The 25,780-nt window shown below is 52.4% G+C and overlaps 3 protein-coding genes and 1 pseudogene across 7 annotated transcripts in view; 3 read left to right on the top strand and 1 right to left on the bottom strand.

The window, feature by feature from the left end:
• Positions 1–9,170, bottom strand: part of LOC115391472 (WAS/WASL-interacting protein family member 3-like) — an 11,754-nt pseudogene extending 2,584 nt beyond the window's left edge.
• ppfibp2b (PPFIA binding protein 2b) overlaps positions 1–25,780 on the top strand; it is a 156,716-nt gene that overhangs the window by 16,922 nt on the left and 114,014 nt on the right. The gene's annotated exons all lie outside the window — the stretch shown is intronic.
• Positions 22,714–23,594, top strand: LOC115391876 (protein preY, mitochondrial-like). The gene is made up of 2 exons (XM_030096296.1): positions 22,714–22,942; positions 23,428–23,594. The coding sequence occupies exons 1-2, from the start codon at positions 22,749–22,751 to the stop codon at positions 23,570–23,572; spliced, it is 339 nt and encodes a 112-aa protein (XP_029952156.1). The 5' UTR covers positions 22,714–22,748; the 3' UTR covers positions 23,573–23,594.
• On the top strand, positions 23,593–23,991 carry LOC115391878 (phosphatidylinositol N-acetylglucosaminyltransferase subunit Y-like). Its single transcript, XM_030096298.1, has one exon. The coding sequence runs from the start codon at positions 23,624–23,626 to the stop codon at positions 23,834–23,836; it is 213 nt and encodes a 70-aa protein (XP_029952158.1). The 5' UTR covers positions 23,593–23,623; the 3' UTR covers positions 23,837–23,991.

The following is a 25,780-nucleotide window of genomic DNA, read 5'->3' as shown; positions in this document are numbered from 1 at the left end:
TTGGTGGGTGGTTGGTTGGTTTCCTGCCTGGTCGGTCAGCTGGTTCAGTCAGTTGGTCGGTTGGTGGGTGGGTTGGTTGGCTGGTTAGTTAGTTGGTTGGTTGGTTAAAGAGAATAACTCCAGAACTCGTGGAGGAACGTTGTTTTAAAACGAGTCGGACTAACGGAGGACAGAGACCATCAGCGTCCATCGAGCCCAAGGAGAACCGGAACAGTCAGCTGTCCCCCCCGTGCCCCTGCGGCCAGATGGGGGCGCTCCGGTCCTGTTCAGTCCAGTCGTCCTCCTGCCTCCCTCGTCCTCCCGGTCCGGCCCTCTGTTGAAGCCCTGCTCCCTGCTGTGTCCTGTCGGCTCCTGGTGGGTCTGTCCAGGGGTCCAGGTCTTCTTGGTTCCCGTGCTGCACCAGCTCTACCCTGCTGTTCCTCTGATCCTCGTGTTCCTGGAAATAAAGGACTTTTCGTTCCACCTGCACCGGGGACATCAGCAGCAGAACACCGGGTTCTCCGGTCCAGGGAGAACCTGGTTCCCCCTCAGCGGTCATAATGTTCTGGCTGACCGACGCTTCACGGTTCTACTGGACTGAGGACCGCAGAACTGGAACGTTCCAGAATGTTCTGCAGGAACAGTGAGAACCTGACACACACACACACACACACACACACACACACACACACACACACACACACCACACACACACACACACACACACACACAGACACAGACACACACACACACACACACACACACACACAGACACACACACACACACTTCCAAGTGAACTCTTGTTTTTCATCCCTTTGTCCACATTCATGCCTCAAAATCCTCACAGAACATCTGAAGAGAGGAGTGTGTGTGTGTGTGTGTGTGTGTGTGTGTGTGTGTGTGTGTGTGTGTGTGTGTGTTGCAGAGGAATTGCTCCACCTGATTATCTCTCAGTCGGAGCATCAACAAGAAAAGCCAATTCTCTCCAGAGATTGAAACGCCTCCTCCTCCGTCCGAGATCTGCTCTCCATCTCTCTCACACACACACACACACACACACACACACACACACACACACACACACACACACACACCCTCCTCCTCTCTTTCATCATCCTGTTTCAAAGCACTTTGACGATGATGGCTGCTGAGTTTCCCTCACTGTGATAATACTGCAGTGTGTGTACCGCCAGAGTGGAACCACTCTGGTTCCAGTCTGGTTCTACTCTGGTTCCAGTCTGGTTCCACCCTGGTTCCAGTCTGGTTCCACTCTGGTTCCACCCTGGTTCCACTCTGGTTCCACCCTGGTTCCACTCTGGTTCCACTCTGGTTCCACCCTGGTTCCACTCTGGTTCCACTCTGGTTCCACTCTGGTTCCACCCTGGTTCTGCAGGAAGCTACGATGTTGCAGAAATTATTTCAAAATAAAAGCCCCTCCTCCTGTTTCTGTTTCACGCTACGTTCCACGTTCTGCTGACCTCCGGTTCCTGAACAAACAGCAGGTTCTCTTGTTCTCTGGATCCCCTGGATCCAGAGGGATCCAGGGGATTCAGAGAGATCTGAAGGAATCTGATTGGCCCAGAGGGATCCAGATGGTTCATGGGGTTCAATGGGGATCCAGAGGGGTCCAGACTCTCAGATGATCTCCAGCTGGGTTCTCCAGAGAACACCACAGAGGAAGAGCAGCAGCTTCATCATCCAGCCTCCACGTATACGGTTCCAGTACCCAGAACCCGGGAGACGGTACCGGGTTCTGGTACCAGTTTTCAGTACTTTTGTGTGTTTATGTGGTAAAACCTATGGACGGGCGAGTACCGACACCAGGTATCGGTATCGGGCCGATACTGGCCTGATTTCAAAGTATCCAGTACTTTTGAAGGCCGCCGATACTCAAGGCAACAAAATCCCGGGCGTGGCGGGAACCAGCAACCAGCAACCAGCAACCAGCAACCAGCAACCAACAACCAACAACCAGCAACCAGCAACCAGCAACCAACAACCAGCAACCAACAACCAACAACCAGCAACCAACAACCAGCAACCAGCAACCAACAACCAGCAACCAACAACCAACAACCAGCAACCAACAACCAGCAACCAACAACCAACAACCAGCAACCAACAACCAGCAACCAGCAACCAGCAACCAACAACCAGCAACCAGCAACCAGCAACCAGCAACCAACAACCAGCAACCAACAACCAGCAACCAGCAACCAGCAACAAGCAACCAACAACCAACAACCAGCAACCAACAACCAGCAACCAACAACAAGCAACCAACAACCAACAACCAGCAACCAACAACCAGCAACCAACAACCAACAACCAGCAACCAGCAACCAACAACAAGCAACCAACAACCAACAACCAGCAACCAACAACCAGCAACCAACAACCAACAACCAGCAACAAGCAACCAACAACCAGCAACCAACAACCAGCAACCAACAACCAACAACCAGCAACCAACAACCAGCAACCAGCAACAAGCAACCAGCAACCAACAACAAGCAACCAGCAACACACATGAAGTGCTGTTTGTTCTCCTCACGAGGTCGAGGCGGCGGCGGCGGCGGCGGCTTGCCGATGAATCTGATGGAGGCTGACAGCCGGATGTTTGATGCTGAGACGCAGCGACACTCAGCGATTCAGCAGCCGCTGCTTCAGGATCCTACACTCCTGAAACTGATCAATAATGATCAATAATGATCAATACTGATCACTGTGACTGAGCTGAGCCACAGATTACTCTGTAATTAGCTGATTAGGTAATTGTAATTAGTTACTGCAAATAAAACAGTTTGGAAGAAAGAGGGTTGCTTCAGTTTCTGTGATTCTCAGAGACGAGGAGCCACCGGACTCATGTAGCATCAGCCGTCAGCAGTGACCTATGACCTGGTGTCAGAGGAGGGAGGGCTCTATGATCTGAACCCAGACAACACAGAAGGTCAGGGCTGCGACCCGCGGTGAGCTCCCTAAAGGTCGGCGCTGCGACCCGCGGTGAGCTCCCTAAAGGTCGGCGCTGCGACCCGCGGTGACGGATCGGTTCATGTTCCGTTGCTCCGGTTCCGTTGCTTCTGCCATAAAAACACGGGGAGAAAAGGACGAGTGATGCTGAGGAGAAGCCGGGGTTAAAAAAAGAACCCGCCGCCTGTGGGGGTGGGGGTGGGGGGGGGGGCTGTGGACAGCAGGACGCCCGCAGACAGGAAGTGGACTGAGTTGGCTTCCTGCCAGCACAGAGGACGGATGAGGACCGGAGGCTGCAGAGAACCGGAGGACGGGTTCATCTGCTACAGAACAGATCCAGCAGCCGGGAGACAGGAGACAGGAGACAGGAGACAGGAGACAGGAGGCGAGGAGACGAGGAGACGAGGAGACAGGAAGACGAGAGGAGACAAGAGGCGAGGAGACAGGAAGGAGCAGGACTGATTTAAACTGACAGATGAATTTAGTTCATTTATGGAGAAACGACACGACATTTCAATCCAGAGAAATCAGAGTAAACCTGGCTGAAGAGCAGGCAGGGACGCACCGATACCAGCACCGATACCAGAACCAGCACCGATACCAGCACCGATACCAGAACCAGCACCGATACCAGCACCAGCACCGATACCAGAACCAGCACCGATACCAGCACCAGCACCGATACCAGCACCGATACCAGCACCAGCACCGATACCAGAACCAGCACCGATACCAGAACCAGCACCGATAGCAGCACCGATACCAGTGCCGATACCAGCACCAGGCACACAGTTAGTGCAACCAGCAGCGTTGTGCTGATGTCCCTCACTGGTTTCACTGCTGCTCAATGCAGAAGACTTTCAGTTCATCCTGACGCCTTACATGAGGTCCTACAGGCACCGTGCACACCGTGCACCACCCCTACAGGCACCGTGCACACCATGCACGACCCCTACAGGCACTGTGCACACCGTGCACACCATGCACGACCCCTACAGGCACCGTGCACACCGTGCACTAGCAATGGGAATGGAGAACCAATTCTCTTGTAGAACCGGTTCCCAGTGACTTGATTCCAAGGACTTATCTGTCTCCTTGACGGTTCTGCTGTGCGTGACGATGGACTCCCAGCAGCCCCGGCACGGCACAGCAGCAGAGACACCCCCCACGGGGCAGGAGCAGGGATTTACAGGAAGTGAGCCAGTGAGAAATGTTGACCTCAGCAGTGTGGCGGACCGGAGTGTGTGTGTGTGTGTGTGTGTGTGTGTGTGTGTCATCCAGAAAGCTTCATTTTCTGACTTCCTGTCCTCATGCATCCATCTCCATCTGAAAAGAGGTGGAGGTTCATGTTTCAGCAGGACGACAGAAAGAGAGCAGATTGAACGGAGTGATGTCAGAGGAGGAAGATGCTCTATAATCTGGTGTCAGAGGAGGAAGATGCTCTATAATCTGGTGTCAGAGGAGGAAGATGCTCTATAGTCTGGTGTTCTTCTTGTCCTCCTCATCAGCTAAACGCTCTCAGATCGTCTCTCGTCTCCTGGTCTCTGGAATTGACAGGAAGACGCTCCAGCAGCTGATCCTCCGGGGGTTTCTAACCGCTCGTCTGTCCAGATGAAGCAGTGACAACGTCTCAGTGTGTCAGGCTGACTGACGGCTGTTTCTCTGGTTTTAATATCTGACAGTACAGGAAAACACCAGAACACTGCTACTAGTACTACTAGTACTGGTACTGCTGCTGCTGCTGCTGCTGCTGCTGCTGCTGCTGCGCCTCGTTCGGTGGATTATCTTAGATTTGCATTCATTACAACATTTCCAGTCCAGCCCATAAATAATGTGACACCACTGTGGCTCTGACCCCCCTACACACACACACACACACACACACACACACACACACACACACACAGGTTTGTATTTCTATCCTTGTGGGGACATTCATTGACATAATGCATTTCCTAGCCCCTGACCCTGACCCTAACCCAGACACAACACAGCCGAACCCTAAAGAAATGTTTTGACCTTTGACTGTTTTCAGTAACAACAACATGGTCAAGAAGACACTGTTTCCCTCATTAGGACCGGAAGAAGGTCCCACAAGGCACATCGTTCCAGGTTTTCCTATCCTTCTGGGGACATTTGGTCCCCACAAGGATAGAAAAACACATACACACACACACACACACACACACACACACACCACACACACACACACACACACACACACACACACACACACGAGATCCGAAAATTCACACTACACCTCAAATGAACCGTCTCTCCACAACAATGTTGTAAAAACGATGTCCGTTTCCATGGAAACAGCAGGAATGCTGAAATTGATGTAGTTTTCATGTTGGGTGCTGTAGTTTTTGTTTTTTTAGTAATAGAACCCCACACACACACACACACACACACACACACACACACACACACACACACACGTCTGGCTGAATGTCATCCTCTGCAGCCGTTCCGCCTGTTCGGATGTGATGAAGATTTGAAGAAGCAGCTTCTCTTTTTTTAACTCTCCTCTGCTGTGTGTCGTCTGACCTCTGACCTCTGTGGACGTCGCCTTGAGGCCTGATTCAGACTGTGAATCATTAATCTGGCCTCTGGCCGCGGCGCGCTCCGCACGTTAAACACCGTCAGGTGGTGTCAGCAGCTGTCAAACCAAACAGCCGTCATCCTGGCCTGGCTGATCGCACCTGCTCCCACCCCCCACCATGCAGCCACCGCCGTGCAGCCGCCATGCAGCCGCCACAATGCAGCCGCCATGCAGCCGTCGTGCAGCCGCCACAATGCAGCCGCCACAATGCAGCCGCCATGCAGCCGCCACAATGCAGCCGCCATGCAGCCGCCGCCGTGCAGCCTTCGTGCAGCCTTCGTGCAGCCGCCATGCAGCCGCCACCATGCAGCTGCCATGCAGCCAGCGCCGTGCAGCCGCCACCATGCAGCCGCCGTGCAGCCGCCGCCGTGCAGCCGCCGTGCAGCCGCCGCCGTGCAGCCGCCACTGTGCAGTCGCCACCGTGCAGCTGCCGTGCAGCCGCCGCCGTGCAGCTGCCGTGCAGCCGCCGCCGTGCACCTGCCGTGCAGCCGCCGCCGTGCAGCCGCCATTATGCAGCCGCCACCGTGCAGCCGCCGTGCAGCCACCACCGTGCAGTCGCCACCGTGCACCCGCCGTGCAGCTGCCGTGCAGCCGCCACCATGCAGCCGCCGTGCAGCCATTGTGCAGCCGCCGCCGCCGCGTGCAGCCACCACCATGCAGCCGCCGCCGTGCAGCCACCATGCAGCCGCCGTGCAGCCACTGTGCAGTCGCTGCCGCCGTGCAGCCGCCACAATGCAGCCGCCACCATGCAGCTACCGCCGTGCAGCCGCCGCCATGTAGCCGCCATGCAGCCGCCATGCAGCCGCCCAGGCGTCAACATGTAGTCACCAAGATAATTCAAGGCAGGACGGACAAATGACAAGGATTTAACACCTTTAAATTAAAACCACCATGATGGTGGTTTTATTATACCATATCGGCCCGAATATAAGACGACTCTGATTATAAGATGACCTCTATTTTTCAAATATCATTTTGTGAAAAAAAAAAAAAATGTTGAAGACAGTACAGTTACTCATAAAAGAACTTTTTATTGTACAATTATTCTAAACTCAAAAACTCACAACAGAGAAAACGTTTCACCTGATTTAAGATAAAAAAAATACTGCAGTACTAAATAAAAAATATATTCTCTTTCTCAAAATAAGCAACAATAAGCAACAATTAAGAACCTCAAAGGTTCAATCACTATTAATGATGTAAATAACTTTATAACCATCAAATTCCAGTTCTGTTCAGCTTCATGAACATGAATAATTCAGCCCTCCTGAATGTTGGCTTCGGTTTGGCCTGTAGAGAACAGATCTTCAGAGAGAAAGCAGCAGATTTCAGCTGCTCTGGGGCCTCACCTATAAAGCTTGCGGCGCACAAAACGAGCCCCAAACTTTGCGCAGCGGCTCCTCTGCGCCAAAGCAGGCAGCTATACACATTTTGCGAAGGGAAAAAGTTCGCGTGACTTTGCGGTCCTCACCGCCAACAAAACAGCTGCCGTACAGGACCGCACGGTTCAGAGAAGCTACGTGGAGACGACAAAGCAGAAGGAAACCGAATTGGAAGTCCGTTATTTGTCCCGCGTGGGGAAGCTGCAGGGTCGCAGCGGCAAGAAACGGAGAAAGAAAAGTAGAAAAATACAAAGCCCAACCATGCAAGGAAAAGTTAAATATCATTTGTATGTAAAATTAGATGTAATTGCATAACAGGAATATACTGACCGACACAACTAATTATTCAAGTTAAATTGAATGTAACGGAAATACAAATCGAAGACACATATAATTAAATAATAGATAGAAGCCGACAGATATAAATCAAACATAATTTACACCAAGATCCAAGACAGATACATGAAATAAATAACAGACATCAGTTCGATATAATTTAAATCTACATTCAGACAGACAGTGAGTGGTGATGAGCACATGAGGGGAGACACTGAGGAAGTCACGTTCAGAGGCTTTGGAGTGTTTCCATCCTGAACCCTCACCTTTCCACATCTTCTACAATAAACACAAAATCAATAGTTGAAAGGGAGCAATCAGACACATCACGGAATAAAAACACTACAATGTCTTTGTCTCTGCACTTATAAATACCGACTATTACTTGAAATGACATAATTTTTCTCATGATACACACTTCAAATTGTTCTCAATTAAATGGCAAATTGACACAAAACATGTTTTCTAGTTCACCACGGTCATATCTGACGTCCGAGCCCCGAATCATCAGGGTCCACAGCCTCTATGCTGCAGCGCGTTAAACCCTGTTGACTCCAGAGGAAAAACCAGTTTGATGAAGCCTGGACGCACGATCATACTGTGCAACCGATTTCCACTGCATTTTTATATGAAGTTTTTTTGTTTGTTTGTTTTTTTGTTTTTTTTTTTTTTGTTTTGTTTTAATGTGTTTCTGCAATGTTGAGACACTATGAATTATGACAACTCTCCTTCAAGTCGGACCATTGTTTTTCACTTCAGCAGTAGTGGCCCGATGGCTCTGACCACGTTGTGGTCACCTGCTCCACTCAACGTGTCTCCGTCTGTCCCTCCACTGCTGTGTCCTCCAAAAAGGACAGCGGACCGGCTCTCCACCTCACCAGTAAGGGGCTGCAGCTCCACCTAAAACCTCCACAGCGGCAGATCCACCTGCAGGCTGCGTCTCGGCCGGCCCACGCTGTGTTCTGCTGCAGCCAGACGCTGATCGGCCTCACTCTGCTGAAGGAGCCATTACATTGTAAATGCCATGATTATGCACACTTCTGCTCGTTTGGCTGATCAAAAAGTGTTTTTCTATCGTTTTCGTTCGTTTCTTTATGTTTGGAATAAGATTTAAAATGTTGCTTTTTTTTTATTTGAGTGCTTCAACCGCAACCCGCCCGAATGTCATTAAAATCTTCATTTTTCGACACATCATCCGCGGTTACCTGCAGGCTCCGCTGCGCCGCACCGTCTAATATACCCAGATTTCATTCATGAGTTCATTTACATGCCCATATATGGTACCAAGGGGTGGAGTTGGGGCGGGATTGTGGGCGGGGTCGGCCACCGTCACGTTCTCTGCAGGATTTGAAACCTTGACTTGGAAATTGCAAACAGCTGTGCGGCGGACTTTTTTTTGGCTCCTGAATTTTTTTTTGCAGACAGAAGTTTGCCCAGAGTTTCATAGGTGAGGCCCCAGAGCTTTTATTACTTTCTCCTGAAGGCTGTGAAACTGAAACAAACCAGATAAACATAGAAGTGAACAAACACAAGATGGATCACAGCATACATCCCTGTCTGAAAACAACACAAGTCGGTGTGTAAAATCAAAGCCGCTAGCTCAATGCTAACTATTAATGGAAACGCCATTGACATGCTAACGGAATTAGCATCTGCGTTGAAACTTCAAAACAAACTGACAAACTCACAAGTATCAGTTCCACCTCCATCCTGAACATCAGCTAAAATACTCGAGTACTGACAGGCAGATATTTTTGATGCTGTTTGAAATGAAGCTTAGAAAAACCAGCAGCAGCCACACTGCTCGGTCTTCTTCTCTCACTGCTGCAGGCTGACACTCTGTCCAGCTCACTAGCTCCCCCTAACGGGGGGCGGAGCCACTGCATGGAGCAGAGGCAGTCCAGCTCCCCGGGACTCTGGCTCCATCCAGTCCTCCATCAGAGCACCACCCCGTTTCTGAAAATACCATTCCTGGAAAAAATATCGTCTTATATTCAGGCCAATACGGTAGTTATATGCTATACACTAAATGCTACTTGCTACCTGGTACACGCTAACTGCTCCATGCTAGCAGCTACAGGCTGCATGCTAAACATGATATAACTCTGATTCACTCAGTAACAGGAAGCTGTTCATGCGTCAACGCAGAAGCTGCTGGAGGAGCCGTAGCAGCCGTCAGAGGCGTTGTGGTTTGTCGACTCGCTGCTACTGATCAGAACGGTTCTGGGTCTCGGTTCCGGCTCCGATCGACCTTTAAAGGTGCATTAAGGAGTTTTTCAACTTTAAAATACTTATTTTCCACCATAAACATGTTCCACATTTTTAATGCTGTGTACAATGTGTCCTGACATATTCATCACCAGAACCTCTAACAGCGCTAAATGGTCAGTTGAAAGTCACAGTGCCGGTCCGGCTCCAGAGTTTTTTTGGGGAGAATTTGAAAGGAATGACGTAATGCGCGCTCCGGCTGGTTAGCTTTCGTTTTGTCCGCCATTACTTGTCCAGATGCTTAGTGAGCAACAACTGAGCAGGATCTTCCAGAAAGTCAGAACAGACTGGCTTCTAGCACTGCAGCTCCACACAGACTCCACCAGGGAGAGGAAACTGAAATCTTACTGGAGCGCTGCTAAACGAGCGAAGACGGAGTCCCCCTCTTCCGTGCACGGGAGCCACAGGGACGAGTTTTTCACTAAGCTGCATTTCGCCCAAGGCCTGCAGGGGGCGCTGTTTCGCTTAAAACGTGCAAACTCCTTAATGCACCTTTAAGACACTGAGTCCCGAGATTTAACCCCGCACCGCAGAACGTTCTGCAGCATCCCGGTTCCTCCGGTTCCTCCGGTTCCTCCGGTTCCTCCGGTTCCTCCGGTTCCTCCGGTTCCTCCGGTTCATCCCGGTTCCTCCTCTAATCTGTATGATTCCACAACATCCTGACTCATCCTGAAGAGCAGCCAGCGGGAAAATCCAGAGCCAGAAACACACACACACACACACACACACAAACAGCGTAGATCAACTTGCACTGACTCATAAAGGACGTCTAAAAATAATCCAGCCCCGTGGATCAAACTGCGGCTGCTCGTCCTGTGAGGGGACGTCTGAGCAGAAACCAGGATCCTGAGAGAGATTAGAATCTGAGATTATAATCCGGGAGCTGGCAGCGCACCACAGCCGGTGTGTGTGTGTGTGTGTGTGTGTGTGTGTGTGTGTGTGTGTGTGTGTGTGTGTGTGTGTGTATAACTCCTCCATATTCACTGTGATCTGAACTGAGATCAGCCATGACAGTCAGCAGGTGTGTGTGTTGCCATGGAGACCAGCTGCTCTCAGCAGGTGTGTGTGTTGCCATGGAGACAAGCTGCTCTCAGCAGGTGTGTGTGTTGCCATGGAGACCAGCTGCTCAGCAGCCATGTCAGTGAATCAGCAGTTTTTCATCCAGTTTTTATGGTTGAAGAAACGTCATTTTTCGAGAACCCAGAGGTGAGACTGAAAAAACGGTAATCACCACTGATCAACAGTCGGAGCGTCACTGATGCTCACGTCCACCAGAGCGACAGCGTGTCAACGTTCTCCTGCAGTTTGCATTAAAGGTTTATCTGAGAACCTGGAGAAACCCGCAGAACGTTACTCGTTTGTCTGCATGAGCAGAAAAATCTAAACGAAGGATTCAGTGTCCGTCAAACGGAACGTTACTCTAACGTTACCGTGACGATACGCTAACATGACCGTAACGTTCCCGTATTACCCAGAACAGAGATCGGACGTCCTGCTGATAGAGAATGGTTCTGATTGGTCCAGACAGGGAGAACCTTCTTAAGGTTCCTTCAACATCAGGAGACCAAAGCCAAACGGAGCCACACTGAGCACAGCTGAATGACGGGAAACTAACCTGGTTACCGTGACGACCAACATCCTTCTATCAACAACACTGTGACTGAGGGTCCTGCTGCAGGCTGCTCACTGGAAAGTCCATCATCCACCCATCATCATCCAACCATCATCCACCCATCATCCATCATTCATCATCCACCCATCATCCACCCATCATCCATCATTCATCATCCATCCATCATCCATCCATCATCCATCCATCATCCACCCATCATTCATCATCCATCCATCATCCATTCATCATCCACCCATCATCCATCATTCATCATCCATCCATCATCCATCATCCACCCATCATCCATCATTCATCATCCATCATCCACCCATCATCCATCATTCATCATCCATCCATCATCCATCCATCATCCACCCATCATTCATCATCCATCCATCATCCATTCATCATCCATCATTCATCATCCATCCATCATCCACCCATCATCCATCCACCATCATCCAACCATCATCAACCCATCATTCATCATCCATCCATCATCCATCATTCATCATCCACCCATCATCCATTCATCATCCACCCATCATCCATCCATCATCCATCCATCATCCACCCATCATCCATCATCCACCCATCATCCATTCATCATCCATCCATCATCCATCATTCATCATCCACCCATCATCCATCATCCATCATTCATCATCCACCCATCATCCATTCATCATCCATCCATCATCCATCATCCACCCATCATCCATCATTCATCATCCATCCATCATCCATCCATCATCCATTCATCATCCATCCATCATCCATCCATCATCCATCATCCACCCATCATCCACCCATCATCCATCCATCATCCATCCATCATCCACCCATCATCCATTCAGACAATAGGAAGACAACGGTGGAAACACATCTAATGAGCCCTTAAATCTGCACCAAGGTTTGTGCAACAGGGATTTTATTTTGAAGGAGCAACAGGAAGACAAGTGGAGAACCTCAACTTACAGCTGAAAGGATCCGTTTACACCTGTACAGGTGACACCGGGAAAGTTCTGGAGCAACTGAGAAACCGAAAAGACAACTTTTTAAAGCCAGGTGTGTGTGTGTGTGTGTGTGTGTGTGTGTGTGTGTGTGTGTGTGTGTGTGTGTGTGCGCGCGCCAATGCAAAAACAACCAACAATGAAAAATAGTGGCCCAGCAGCAACGAACAGAAACAGGTCTGGATGAAACGTCGTCGTGGAAACGGGTCTGGATGAAACGTCGTCGTGGAAACGGGTCTGGATGAAACGTCGTCGTGGAAACGGGTCTGGATGAAACGTCGTCGTGGAAACGGGTCTGGAGATCAGCTGGTTTCAGCGTCTCTCAGTTTTTTTCAGGTTTTTTTCCCCAGAGTTTCAGCGCAGGAATGTTTCCTCTGTCCCGCTGAATTCCCCCGTGACCTTTTGACCTCATCATCCCACCGAGAACAACATTTCGTGGACGTCACCCGACTCGGGTGACACTTCAAACCAAACTTCCACCGCTTCACCTGAAGCTCTTCACAGGTTCTCAGACCTGCTTCCAGAGAGGGAGAACCGTCTGCTGTGAACCTGGCGGCTGCTTCCTGCTCTGCATCCTCCATCCTCAGGGGGAACATGAAGACTCCGCTCACAGGTCAACAGACCACCGCTGCTCTCCCTCCTCTCCCCGGATCTCCTTTCATTCATTAAAAAACACCAAAACTTCACTTTTTAGCAGCTGAGTGAAGCCAGTTGAATGTTCCGGATCCAGAACTCCTCCAGATGTTCCGGATCCAGATGTTCCACTAATCATCCAGTCCAGCTGTGTTCTGCAGTGATGAGTGTAACTGACCCTGTTTTCACCGTTTGGGCTGCTCCCTTCGAACCGAGCCCCGCTTCCCGGTACCGGACCGGACCGGACCGGCCGCCTCACTCACCTCTGATGTGCTCGTTCACGACGCTCTCCAGCCGGTCCAGCCTCTCGATGATCCTCAGAGTTTCTCCTCTCGTGTCCTCCTCCAACTTTCTCTCCACCTCGCCGCCGCCGCCGCCTCCTCCTCCTCCTCCTCCTCCTCCTCCCGCCGCTCCGCCGCCCCCGGTACCGCCTCCGGTTCCTCCGGTACCGCCTCCGGTTCCCCCGGTTCCGCCGCCGCCGCCGCCGCTCTCCGCAACTTTGTGCGCGCTGTTGGCCACGTAGCTCGTGATCCAGCCGACGTACAGCAGGCACGCGACGTTGGTCAAAGCCGCTGACGATCACGCACGTCGACACCAAAGTTTTAGTTCTCCTCGTGCACAGCATGGCGACATGCCCGCGCGCGGGCAGGTGTCGAGGCGGCGGCGCGGCGGGGAGACGTGTCCGGGCGCCGGCGAGCCGTCAGTCCGGTCCCGCGCTCCCGGAGGTCCGCTGACGCATCGCCCGATCCCGCCGCGCTGTGCGCTGTGCGCGCGACCCGCCGGGAGAACGATGAGGACGCGCGACGAGGAGGAAGAGCCGCTGCAGCCGGAGACCGACTGGCTGAGCAGCTGCTGGGCTGGAGGCTGCAGCGGGGCTCCTCCACCCCCCACCCCCCAGCCTCCAGCCCCGCCCACCGCCCAATGGGGGGGCAGCAGGCGGGGTCTGCGGGAGGCAGGACGCCTCACAGCTGGAGCAGGAAGCGAGAAGCGGGTCAAAGTCGCGCGTCGCGCGTGGTTGAGGCGAAAACAGGTTGGAAACATCTTGTTGTTGCAATTTCTTTGCAGTAAAAAGGGGGGAAAATTTTCCCAGAGCAGCATTTGTTGGAAATAAACCTTAATGTATTGATTATAATAATATAATTATTATTATAATTACTATTATTATAAATGATTACGGTTATATATAATATGATAGATCATAATTTTATATACATACATATATAGATATGAATATATATTATAGATATAATATATATAAATATATAATATTATAAGTATAATATATATATACATATAAATTTTATATGATAAAGTATAGTAATGAGTAGGATGATGAGTAAGTAATGTATTATTTTAACAAGACATTTAGTATTTTAAAGGCGCTATAAGATGACGTCTCGCCCCCCCCCCCCCCCCCCCCCCCCTCGCGCAGGTTGCCAGTTTGGGAGCCTTTCACTGATTTTGGAGAGTTCAGGTGCTTTGCTAGCAGCGTGCACGCGTCCCCTGTCGCACCATCACACTCGTGCACTATCAGCATCTGGAGCCCCCGACGCCCCCTGGTGGCCGGGCGGCAGCTCATAAAACAGATCTCAAGGACTCGCATCTGATTGGCTGAGGAACTGGCAAGTCCCGCCCCTCAGGCAGATCTTTCAAGGGATGTTTCTTTAATGACAGCTCATTATTTCACAGTAAATGTCTTTCTTATTCCACCTGTAATGTTCTTCTAATCTGAATCTGACCTTAAAAACAGTGAAGCAGAAAACTCAAGATAAAAAAGAATTTCAAAAATAGTCAATAATTTCTTTACATTGGCAAAAAAAGAAATGTAGTTTTGTTGGGCCACTAGTTGGCGCACCTGGACTGCTCCACCTGGTGGAGCGTCACCCTCCTCCACCTCCCTCTGCTCAGTGGAGACGCAGCTTGTTGACTTTCCTGGTTTGTTCAACTGCACCTCATCTACATGACTGCCCTCCCTGCCTCTCACACACACACACACACACACACACACACACACACACACACACACACACACACACCCCTGGTGGACCTGAGAGCTAAAACACCTTCAGAGCTTGACTCCAGCAGATGGATCAGCCAATCAGAGGCTTCAGGCGGCGGCTTTCATCTCCGTCTTTCATCCACTGCTTCAGCAGTCACACACACACACACACACACACACACACACACACACACGCAGAAAAGTGTCCACTCCCAGCAGCTCCTGGTCTGGATCATCAATAAAACATTAGATGTGAAACATTAAGGCTTCTGCTCACAGCTGCTTTCCGTCTGTCTCTGTCTCTCCATCTGTCTCCATCTGTCCATCAGCCCGTCTGTCTCCATCTTTCTGTCTGTCTCATCTGTCTCCGTCAGTCCGTCTGTCCCCACGTCTCCCATCTCTCCGGTTGTGACTCAGAAGAGGAAAGTCGTCCCAGACCTGGTTTTGCTGAGTGTCTGTGAGACGATCTGAAGTCAGCCTGTCTCCTGTCTGGTGGACAGACTGAGCTTCAGCTTGTCGCTCCTGCTTCGGTCCTCCTGCTGGACTCTGGAGGGACAGGAGGCTTTAGAACCTCCTGCTGGACTCTGGAGGGACAGGAGGCTTTAGAACCTCCTGCTGGACTCTGGAGGGACAGGAGGCTTTAGAACCTGCGGTTCTACCTGAAACATGCTGTCCTGCTTTTGTCCCTGAAGTCCTGCTGGACAGAGTCTCGCTGGACTGGAGGAGAGGAGACACTGATGGTCCAGGAAACAGGCTGCAGATGAGCTCAGGACCTGGACCAGGTCCAGGGAGGCAGGAGGACGAGAAGTCAATGAGTTCTGGAGACCCGGAGTGTCGACGTTTAGTGTTTTCTGCTCGTGTAACCGGTTGCATGACGTCAGAGATTAGTGATCTTTTTCTGTCGCAGTTGCGCTATATGACCACTAGAGGCTCTGTCTCCACTGAAAAGCCCCACATGAAGCTGGGCTTCACTCGGGACTCGTCTGCAGACTGACGGTCCTCCGGCTCCTGCTTTGACCTCCGCTCAGAAAACAGGAAGACAATGTGGAAGTGCAAAAAAAAACTGTAATTCCAGGGAAATTCCAGCAGGGGGCGATGATGCTGGTTTCAAAAAAGAGCCCAGGTCTCATTGGAACTCATTCAGAAATGGGAGCGTAATGCTGCATTCAAGACATGTGGCACTGAGATCAGCGAGGGCCGACCTGAACCGGGCCGTCAGGGCAGCAAAGGTCACCCACAGCCAGAAGATCCAGGCTTCTTCCAGGACCCCGGTAACACCAGACCGCTGTGGCACCAGGACGGTCACCGACTGCAGAACTCTCCCCCTCTGCAAGACCACATCGGCTTCCTCAGTGAGCTCAATAACTTCTTCAGAAGGTTTGAACCCCTCAACCACGGCCCTGTGAGGACCCCCCCCCCCCCCCCCCCCCCCCCCCCCCACAATGAGCAGACACTGAGACTGAATCCACGGCTGTGTTGAGAACCTGAGGAAAGTGAATGTACGGAAAACTGCAGGCCCGGCAAACATCCCTGGACGAGTGGTCAGGACTGTCTGATCAGCTGGACCAGGCTGTGGTCCCCCCCCGGACTAGGCTGTGGTCCCCCCCCGGACCAGGCTGTGGTCCCCCCTGCCCTGGACCAGGCTGTGGTCCCCCCTGCCCTGGACCAGGCTGTGGTCCCCCCTGCCCTGGACCAGGCTGTGGTCCCCCCTGCCCTGGACCAGGCTGTGGTCCCCCCCCTGGACCAGGCTGCGGTCCCCCCTGGACCAGGCTGTGGTCCCCCCCCTGGACCAGGCTGTGGTCCCCCCCCCTGGACCAGGCTGTGGTCCCCCCCTGGACCAGGCTGTGGTCCCCCCCTGGACCAGGCTGCAGTCCCCCCTGGACCAGGCTGTGGTCCCCCCCCTGGACCAGGCTGCGGTCCCCCCTGGACCAGGCTGCAGTCCCCCCTGGACCAGGCTGTGGTCCCCCCCTGGACCAGGCTGTGGTCCCCCCCTGGACCAGGCTGCGGTCCCCCCTGGACCAGGCTGTGGTCCCCCCCTGGACCAGGCCCCGTCACTCACTCCCATCTCCATGAAGTGCTTCCAAAGACTGATCAAGGACTCCATCATCCCTAACCCCCCCCCCCCCGTCCATCCTTTGACCCGTTCCAGTCTGCGTCCCGGTCTAACCGCTCCACAGAGGATGCCGTCTCCCTGCCCTCCATGTGAGCCTGGAGCACCTGGAGGAGGAGCTGTTCTGGACTTCAGTTCGGCGTTCATCACCATCGCCCCCCAGCGCCTGGTTCTCAAACCGGCTCCTCTGGGCTTCAGCCCCCCTGTGGGACTGGCTGCTGGACTTCCTCACCAGCAGAACCCGGTCTGTCCGGGGGTCATCTCCCTGAGCGCCGGCGCCCCACAGGGCTGCGTCCTGAGCCCCCTGCTGTTCCCCCTGATGACCCCCGACTGTCCCAGATCCGGCTCCAACCACATCCTGAATGCAGACGCCACTGCAGGAGTGGGTCTCATCCAGGACCACCGCCAGGCCTGCAGGGAGGAGGGGGGGCGCCTGGAGGACTGGCGGAGGAGAAAACCTGCTCCTGAATGTCGACAGGACTAAGGAGATCATCGTGGACTTCAGGAGATCCGGACCAGCCGCGCACCGCTGCTCATCACGAGAAGGTCGGGTTCCTGGGGGGCATCCCAGACCACCTCAGCCGGTCTCTCCAGACCACATCTCAGGCCAAGAAGCACAGCAACGCCTGCACTTCCTGTCTGACTAAGAAGAGCCCCCCCCCCATCCTCTCCACCTTCTGCAGAGGGACCCTGGAGAGCTGCTGACCTGCTGACCCCCGTCTGGTCCGGGAGCTGGGAGGCTCTGGACGGTCTCCACTCCCCTCCATCCAGGACGTCTCACACAGACGCCGCTCAGCCAGAGCCAGATCTCCTCGGACTCCGCCCAGCCTCACCGCGGACGGTTCTCCCTGCTGGCGTCCGGCAGAAGGTTCCGCAGCATCCGCTGGAGAACGGCTTCTTCCCGGCCATCAGACTGCTGAGCGCCACAGAACCGTCCCACATGGACCCTGGACACCTTCCTGGACACTGTTGGTGCGATAGTCATGTGGTATCTGTGCCACTCATATCACCTCTTCCCTGGTTCTGTGCAATACTTCATTGTTTTTAGTTGAGGACTGATCTTTCTCATTTTGCAGCGCAGCATCTGTTCACTTTTTGTAAAAAAATTCATTAACAAGTCATAGATCATTTTTAACTGATAGTGTTAATCGATATCATGTGCACAGCCGTCTTCATAGCTGTTCTCAACACTATTTATCTTTTGATACTAAAGCATTCTCCATTTTTATTTATCTATTTATTGAGTGTTGTTAAAAACGGAGGAAGCCAAACGCAACGAAATGTCATTCCTCAGTGCTCCGCTGTGTGAAATGATCAATAAAGGAAGTCTAAGTCAAAATCTAAAAATGCCAATTTTCTGAGTGCACATAAACATATAAAGCTCCGGGTTCTAGAACAGGTTCTGGTCTCTGTCTCAGGTTCTTCTGGACCAGACTCTGATTTTCACATTAATCATCTGTTGATTTTATTTTATGAGTTAAAGTTTTGCATAAATCAGCCAATCACAGCTCCGCCTCTGTCCACGTGATGCGGTCATGACGGACTGGACCAATCACATGACATCCGGTTTCAAATGTTCAATAAGGAGACGTCCTGCTGGACTCGCTGAAGTCTTCAGAACGGGATTTCAGAACGCCACGGGAGACGTCAGGAAAGCTTCATCCTCTGTGTTTACCGTCTATAGGCCTGACCTGATGAACCGTCTTCTTCCTGAAAGTTCCGGTCCAGAGATCTGAGCGTGGAAACACACCGGGACTCAGCAGTGATGAAGATCCTGGCGTTCTGGTCGGTCCACCGAGCCTCCAGTCCTCTGAAGACCCTCGGGTCCGGGGTTCTGTTCCCATGGAACCAGGTGGAGGTTCCAGGTGACCTTCACATGAGGAGAACCCAGACTTTACAGCATCATGACACACACACACACACACACACACACACACCCGGTGGCAGCCGGAGTTAACGATGTGGCTCCGCCCTCTGCTCACGCCTCATTGGCTGAGAGGCCTGCTGAATAAGAAGCCTTAATTAAGGACAGAACCTCGTTAAGACTGTTGCCGGGAGACGACTCTCTGGAAGACAACAGATCTGAGAACGTCAGCCAATCAGCTGCTTCAGAGTCGGATTATTATCTCTGATGAGGAGGAGGAAGAGGACCGGCACCAGGACCTGGACCAGGAGGGACCAGCAGGAACCAGTAACACGGTTCCACAGTTTTTCTAACACACATTGGTGGAAACGGAAGTCACACGTTCATAACTGCTCTTTTTTAACAGTTTATTGATGCAGAGTTTCACAGCATCATTAACAGCAGTGGAAGTTCAACATTAACCCCCCAGATCAGAGCCTCCAGGTCCGGGGTGTTCAACCTGCGGCTCTGGAGCCACATGTGGCCCTTCAGTCCCTCTGCAGCGGCTCCATGAAGCCTTCAACACATGAATCCTGAATAGAAATAAACATTTAACCTATTTTTATATTATTATATGATTCATCACTCTCAGTTCAAAAGGGATTCAAAAAAGATTCAAGTCATATTGGTAAAAATAGAAAAAACCACAAGAAATGGAGGAAAAAAATAATAGAACAGCTTAAAAACCTGAAATGTCTCCATTTCCTAACATAAGAAAATCAAATATGGCAGAAAACAGTAAACAAAACTGTTTAAAAAGAGGTAAAATGGATAAATTTTCAAAATTCTCAACAAAAAAGCTCAAAAACAGGAAGAAAACTGTTAAAAATCAGGAAAAAAGGTTAAATGGCTAGCGTCCAGCTAGCTGGCCCTCGGCTAAAGCATGCTAGCATCTGGCTGCCCAGCTCTGGGCTAAAGAATGCTAGCATCCGGCTGGCCAGCTCTTTTCTCCAGCATGCTAACATCCAATTAGCTGGCCCTCGGCTCCAGCATGCTAGCATCCGGCTGCTGGAGCCCAGTTCCTCTCTAGAGTCCCAGGTTAGTCCGGTTCCGTGCTGCCCTGCCCCCAGCTCCAGGCGTTCCAGGCTAGCGGTGTTAGCGATCTCCTGTAAAACACATTTGAACAGTTTTCAGCCGCAGTCAGCCTCACAGCGGTTGAACCCCGACTGGTTCTAAAGCAGCGAGATCAACACGGCGTCGTGTGGTGAGCTAAATTCAACAGGCTAGCAAGGTGCTAGCTGTTAGCATCCCAGCACGGCTGACTGGAGCTACAATTCTACAACAATTCTACAGTTCCATTCAGCAGACGCTTTTGTCCAAAGCGACATACAACACAAGAAAGAATACAGACATAAGAAAGAAACCATCAGTAAATGCTTCAATTGCTTCAAGTGTGATTGGTCGAGGGAGCTGCCATCCAGTTGCAGAAGAGGAGCCACTACCCCCCCTCTTTTTTTTTGGTCAACTTAGTCAGTGGTACATAAGTGCTGGTTTTAGACCACCTGACCTATTCTTCCCCAAAGATGGGGTTGGATTAGCTCTCTCGGTGTTCTCTGAACAATTGAGTCTTCAGTTGTCTCTTGAAAGTAGAACGGGACTCGGCAGAACGCGCAGAGTCTGGTAGTTTGTTCCACCATCAGGGAACAACAGAGGAGAAGAGTCTGGCTGGAGGTTTAGAGCCGTGCTGGGCTGGAAGCTCCAGGTAGAGAGTAGACCTGGATCAGGGAGTCCAGGTCGGCCGGAGCCGTTCTTGCAAATGTTTTGTAAGCCAGGAGGAGAGATTTGAATTTGATCCTGGCTGCAACTGGAAGCCAATGAAGGGAGATGAACAGGGGAGGACCTGAGCTCTGCTGGGCTGGCTGAAGACCAGACCTGCTGCATTCTGGATCCTCTGTAGAGGTTTGACTGGACCTGCAGGGAGACCCGCCAGAAGAGAGTTGCAGTAGTCAATGCGTGACACCATGAGAGCCTGAACCAGAAGCTGGGGGGCCTGCTGGGTCAGGAAGGGTCTGATCTTCCTGATGTTGTAGAGGGCATAGCGACAAGACCGAGAAACTGAGGCCACGTGACCCTCAAAGGTCAGAGGGTCATCAATCATGACCTCCAGGTTACTGCCTGAGTTTGTGGCTTAAGTAGGCTGGAGTGAAGTTGGACACTGATCTGAGGACAGATGGACAGCTGGGCAGACCATGAGTTCAGTCTGAGACAGATTTAGCTGAAGGTGGCGTTCCTTCATCCAGGTGGAGGATCAGCCAGACCTGCTGATCAGCTGAGACTGTGGTGTCGTCAGGTGGAAAAGAGAGGAAGAGCTGAGTGTCGTCAGCATACAGTGGTAGGAGAAGCCATGGGAGCGAATCACTGCACCAAGTGAGGTGGTGTACAGAGAGAAGAGTAAGGGGCCAAGCACCGACCCCTGAGGGACCCCTGTTGATAGGCCATGTGACCTTGACACCTCCGCTCGCCATGACACTCTGAAAGATCTGCCTGTGAGGTAGAACCTGGACCACAACAGGACAGAACCTGAGAGGCCGAGGTCAGAGAGAGGAGAGGAGGATCTGATGGTTCACGGTGTCAAAGGCTGCAGACAAGTCCAGCAGCAGGAGGACAGAGGACTGACCAGCAGCAGGAGGACAGAGGACTGTCCAGCAGCAGGAGGACAGAGGACTGACCAGCAGCAGGAGGACAGAGGACTGTCCAGCAGCAGGAGGACAGAGGACTGACCAGCAGCAGGAGGACCGAGGACTGACCAGCAGCAGGAGGACAGAGGACTGTCCAGCAGCAGGAGGACAGAGGACTGACCAGCAGCAGGAGGACAGAGGACTGACCAGCAGCAGGAGGACCGAGGACTGACCAGCAGCAGGAGGACCGAGGACTGACCAGCAGCAGGAGGACAGAGGACTGTCCAGCAGCAGGAGGACAGAGGACTGACCAGCAGCTCTCGCCAGCCGCAGAGATTCTGGGACTGACAGGAGAGCGGTCTGGGTGGAGTGGTCTCATCTGAAGCCTGACTGAAAAGGGTCCAGCAGGTTCAGGTTCTGCAGGTGTTCAGAGACTTGGTGAAATACTGAGCCTCCAGTATTTTCGACAGGAATGGTAGAAGTGAGACTGGCCCGGAGTCTTCATCCTGGGCTGGGTTGAGATGAGGCTTTTTGAGCAGTGGGGAGCAGCTATCCATGAGTCGGCCAACAGGAAAGACGTGTCTTCCTCGGAGGGGTGGAGGGGTGATGGAGGGGTGGAGGAGGGGTGATGGAGGAGCAGAGGAGGGGTGGAGGGGTGATGGAGGGGTGGAGGAGGAGTGATGGAGGAGCAGAGGAGGGGTGGAGGGGTGATGGAGGGGTGGAGTTGGGGTGGAGGTCTCTGCTCTCACTGACTGTATTAATTATTGTGGCGCTGTAATCTGCTGGGAAATCAAGCTCAGGACGCTGCGGAGCTCAAAACAAAGATAAGTGAAAACCTTCTCCATCAGCTCCTGTTTCAACATGGTTCAACATTTTGGGTTTTCATTTCTATTTTTATTTTTCCCAGAAGAACCTGATAAAATATTGTCAAGTGTCATGAAAGATTAAAACTATTAACCACAGAGGCGCTGCTGCTGATCAGAGTAATAATATTCATGCAAAATATTTAATATTTATACACACACACGAGCTGAACTGAACAGTGCGAGTCTGCCCCCGTGTGGCTGCTTGTGGGAATTACATCTAAACACGTTTAATTTTAATAAACATCGACAAGAATCGGAATATAAATAATTTAATGCCTCTAATCTCAATAAATATTATATTAAATAGGCTAAATGTGTACAATAAATCTTTTCCAATGACTTAAGAGTGAAGGTGATGAAGCGGAACCATCGACACCCGGAAGTGGACGTTTGTTCCGGTGTCCTCCGTCGTCTCCTCGTCGCTGTCCCCGGTCTTCGCCTCGGTCTCCGGTCATGTTTAAGCATGTTGTGGGGAGACTGCTGACAGCTCCGGGAGCTCCGGGAGCTCCGGGCCGGTGCGCGGCGTTTCCCGCGGTTCGTCCCGCCTCCGCGAGACGTTTGAGCGGCGCGAAGAACGAAGCGCCGCCGCCGTTCGACGCGTCTCTGCTGGACGTGCTGGTCTGTCCTCTGTCCAAGAAGCCGCTCAGGTGGGTCCGAGCGTCCCGAGCGTTTCGCCGGGTGTTTAAAAGATCAGGAGCGACTCTCTGAATCGGTGTTGTCAAAACATAAGGCCCGCGGACCGAAACCGGCCGGAGGAAGCTCCGATCCGGTCCGTACAACAAAGTATTTCAGGAGAAGCGCATCGCGTTTTTCGGCTGTTTACTGAGGTGTGCGGGACAAAACGTAACGGTGACAGAAAGCTTTAACGCGACTGTAAGAATCTGATTGAAGCTTCGGACTCAAACTGCACCCAGAGTCTCTGAGGCGCCGTTGAACCTGATATCTGAGCAGCGTTGTCATGGAAACAGGCTCAACCTGAGCTCAGATTAGCTAAGAACGCTCAGTATCTAGCGGCTAGCGCGCTAGCCTGGCAGCCACGCTGGCAGAGTTCAAGGCTGTCATTAAAACAAGCGAGCGGTCCTGGACTTCCTGTTCCTCCCGGGTCACGTTCCGGTCTGACGCGTCTCTGCAGGTACGAGGCGTCGACCAGCGAGCTGATCAACGAGGAGCTGGGCATCGCCTACCCCGTGGTGGACGGCATCCCCAACATGATCCCCCAGGACGCCCGGCTGATCCAGAAGACCCCCGACGCTCCGGACGCCCCGGAGCCGCAGTAGAGACCCCCACACCCTCCTGGTCCCGGTCCTGGTCCGGGGCCGTCCGCGGCCATGCTGTCCCTGTCCCTCGTGGTGGGCCTGGTCCCCTTCGTGTCCCTGCTGGGGCTGCTGTTCTCAGCGGCGCTGGACCAGGACTTCCCTCAGGGCTGCACCAGCAGCAGCAGCCTCTGCTTCTACAGCCTGCTGCTGCCCGTCTCCGTCCCCGTCTACGTCTTCTTCCACCTCTGGGGCTGGATGGGACTCAAGCTCTTCAGGCACAACTAGGCCCCGCCCCCGGGAGGCCCCGCCTCCATGGAGGTCCTGCTCCGTTCTGGTCCGACGGGAGCGAGCATGCTATCGCTAATGACGCAGCTTTACCATCGAGTCCAGAAGAACGTTGAACAAACAGGAAATGGAGTAAAACCCGTGACTTTACAAAATAAAACGTCTGTTTCAGGTTTTTTTTTTTTCCTGCTGAATCCTGATCACAGTAGATCCTCCAGTAGATCCTCCAGTAGATCCTCCAGTGGCTTTAACTCATTACTGATGCTCTGATTCAGTGACTTTCATTCTGTAAACCGGTTCCTCCTCTGGGTTCTGTTGGTTGTAATAAAGGTTCTCCTCCTGGAGGTTCTGCTGACGTTCTCCCTTTAAGGTTCTGGGCTTCTCCTTTAGAAAGTGATGTGAAACACTTCCTGCTCTGGATGTGAGGACGAGGCTCGGCGGCGCCGATCAGAACCCTGGAGAACGGTGATGTGAGACACCGGAGAACCTCAGACCAGCAGGTTCCTGATCAGTACCGTGATGTTGAGGAACCGTGGAACTGTACAGTCTGATCAGAGATGGATCCGGGTCGGTTCTCCGGCTCTCCATCCGATCAGCTGGGTGAGGGTCCACACTCTTCAGGTTCTCCATGTTCTCCAGAGAACCACGGCAGTGTCGTGTTACAGACGTTTCCTGCTGCAGCGCAGCTTCTATATCAGCTTCCTACCAAAATAAAAGCTGCTCTGCTCTGCCTGACAGCGTCTCCTCGTGTTCCTCAGCGATCGGCCTTATGGGACACAAGTATATTTCAGGATAATAGAAATCATTCAATATATTAGGAAATATACGGTATTCCCCAAATGAGCTTTAGTAGTTTAAATTTCCCAGGATATCCCAATATTCTGAAAACAGACATAATTTTACTAATTTTACATCTATTGTAATGCACTACATGGTAAACACTGGTAAATATATATCACTGACCATATGTGGTAGAAAGTGGGCGGGGCCAGACAGTCAGCTGTGACGCTGAGGGGGCGTGTCCTGTCTCTGACCTGCAGGAAGGCTTCTTACTTTGATCTCACACTGTTTTCTAAATGAAGTTCTTCCACAAGGTTCTCCAGCCGAGGAGAACCCGGTCCAGGCCTGACCCGGCCGGAGGTTCAGGTCCGAGACGGACGGAGGGACGAATGGAGGGACGGACGATGGACACACGGAGACGACAGAGCGGACGGCGAATAAATAATCTTTAATCCATAAAAACAGCGGAGAACTTCACAACTTTAGGAACCGACTGAACTGCTGTGGAACAGGAACAGGAACCCGCTCAACTCAGAAATTCATGTTGGGGGACCGGTGGGCGGCGGCGGCGCTCAGCGGCGGCGGTGGTGGCGGCGGTGGCAGCGGCGGCGCTCAGCGGCTCCTCCGCCGCTTGGCCTCCCGGCCTCGACTCAGCTTCGTCAGCGGCTTCATGAGCGGCGAGTCGGGCCGCGGGGAGCCGGACTCGCCTTTGGTCCTGAAGAAGAAGGACTCGTTGAGTCTGGTCTGGACGGCCCGGACCTGCAGGGAGGGGACAGGGCGAGGGGGGGCGGGGCAAGGCGGGGGGGCACCGTTTACATCCAACTGTACAACCATCCAGCTGAACATTCAACCAACCAACAATTCATCCATCTGTCCAACACTCCCACCGGGGGAGGAGCCTCAGGGGTCAGAGGTCACCCGGGTCACGACCTGGCCTCAGGACCCCGGGCGCCGCCCCGACAGCGGTCTGACTCTCATGTAGAAGAGTCTGATCAGCCACTTCCTGTTTGGCTCCATGTGACCGGAGGTCGGTCGAAACGTCCGGACAAAAGGACGACAGCCATTGGGACCAAGTGCATCATGGGTAAAATCGTCATGTGGGAGCAGCGCCGACAATGAGACGGGATGAGAAAAGGTGAAAGTGGTTGACCAATCGCGGCTCTG

The sequence above is a fragment of the Salarias fasciatus genome, chromosome 7 (genome assembly GCF_902148845.1).
Source record: "Salarias fasciatus chromosome 7, fSalaFa1.1, whole genome shotgun sequence".
Classification (NCBI taxonomy): Eukaryota; Metazoa; Chordata; class Actinopteri; order Blenniiformes; family Blenniidae; genus Salarias; species Salarias fasciatus.
This window is presented reverse-complemented; position numbering and strand designations above follow the sequence as displayed.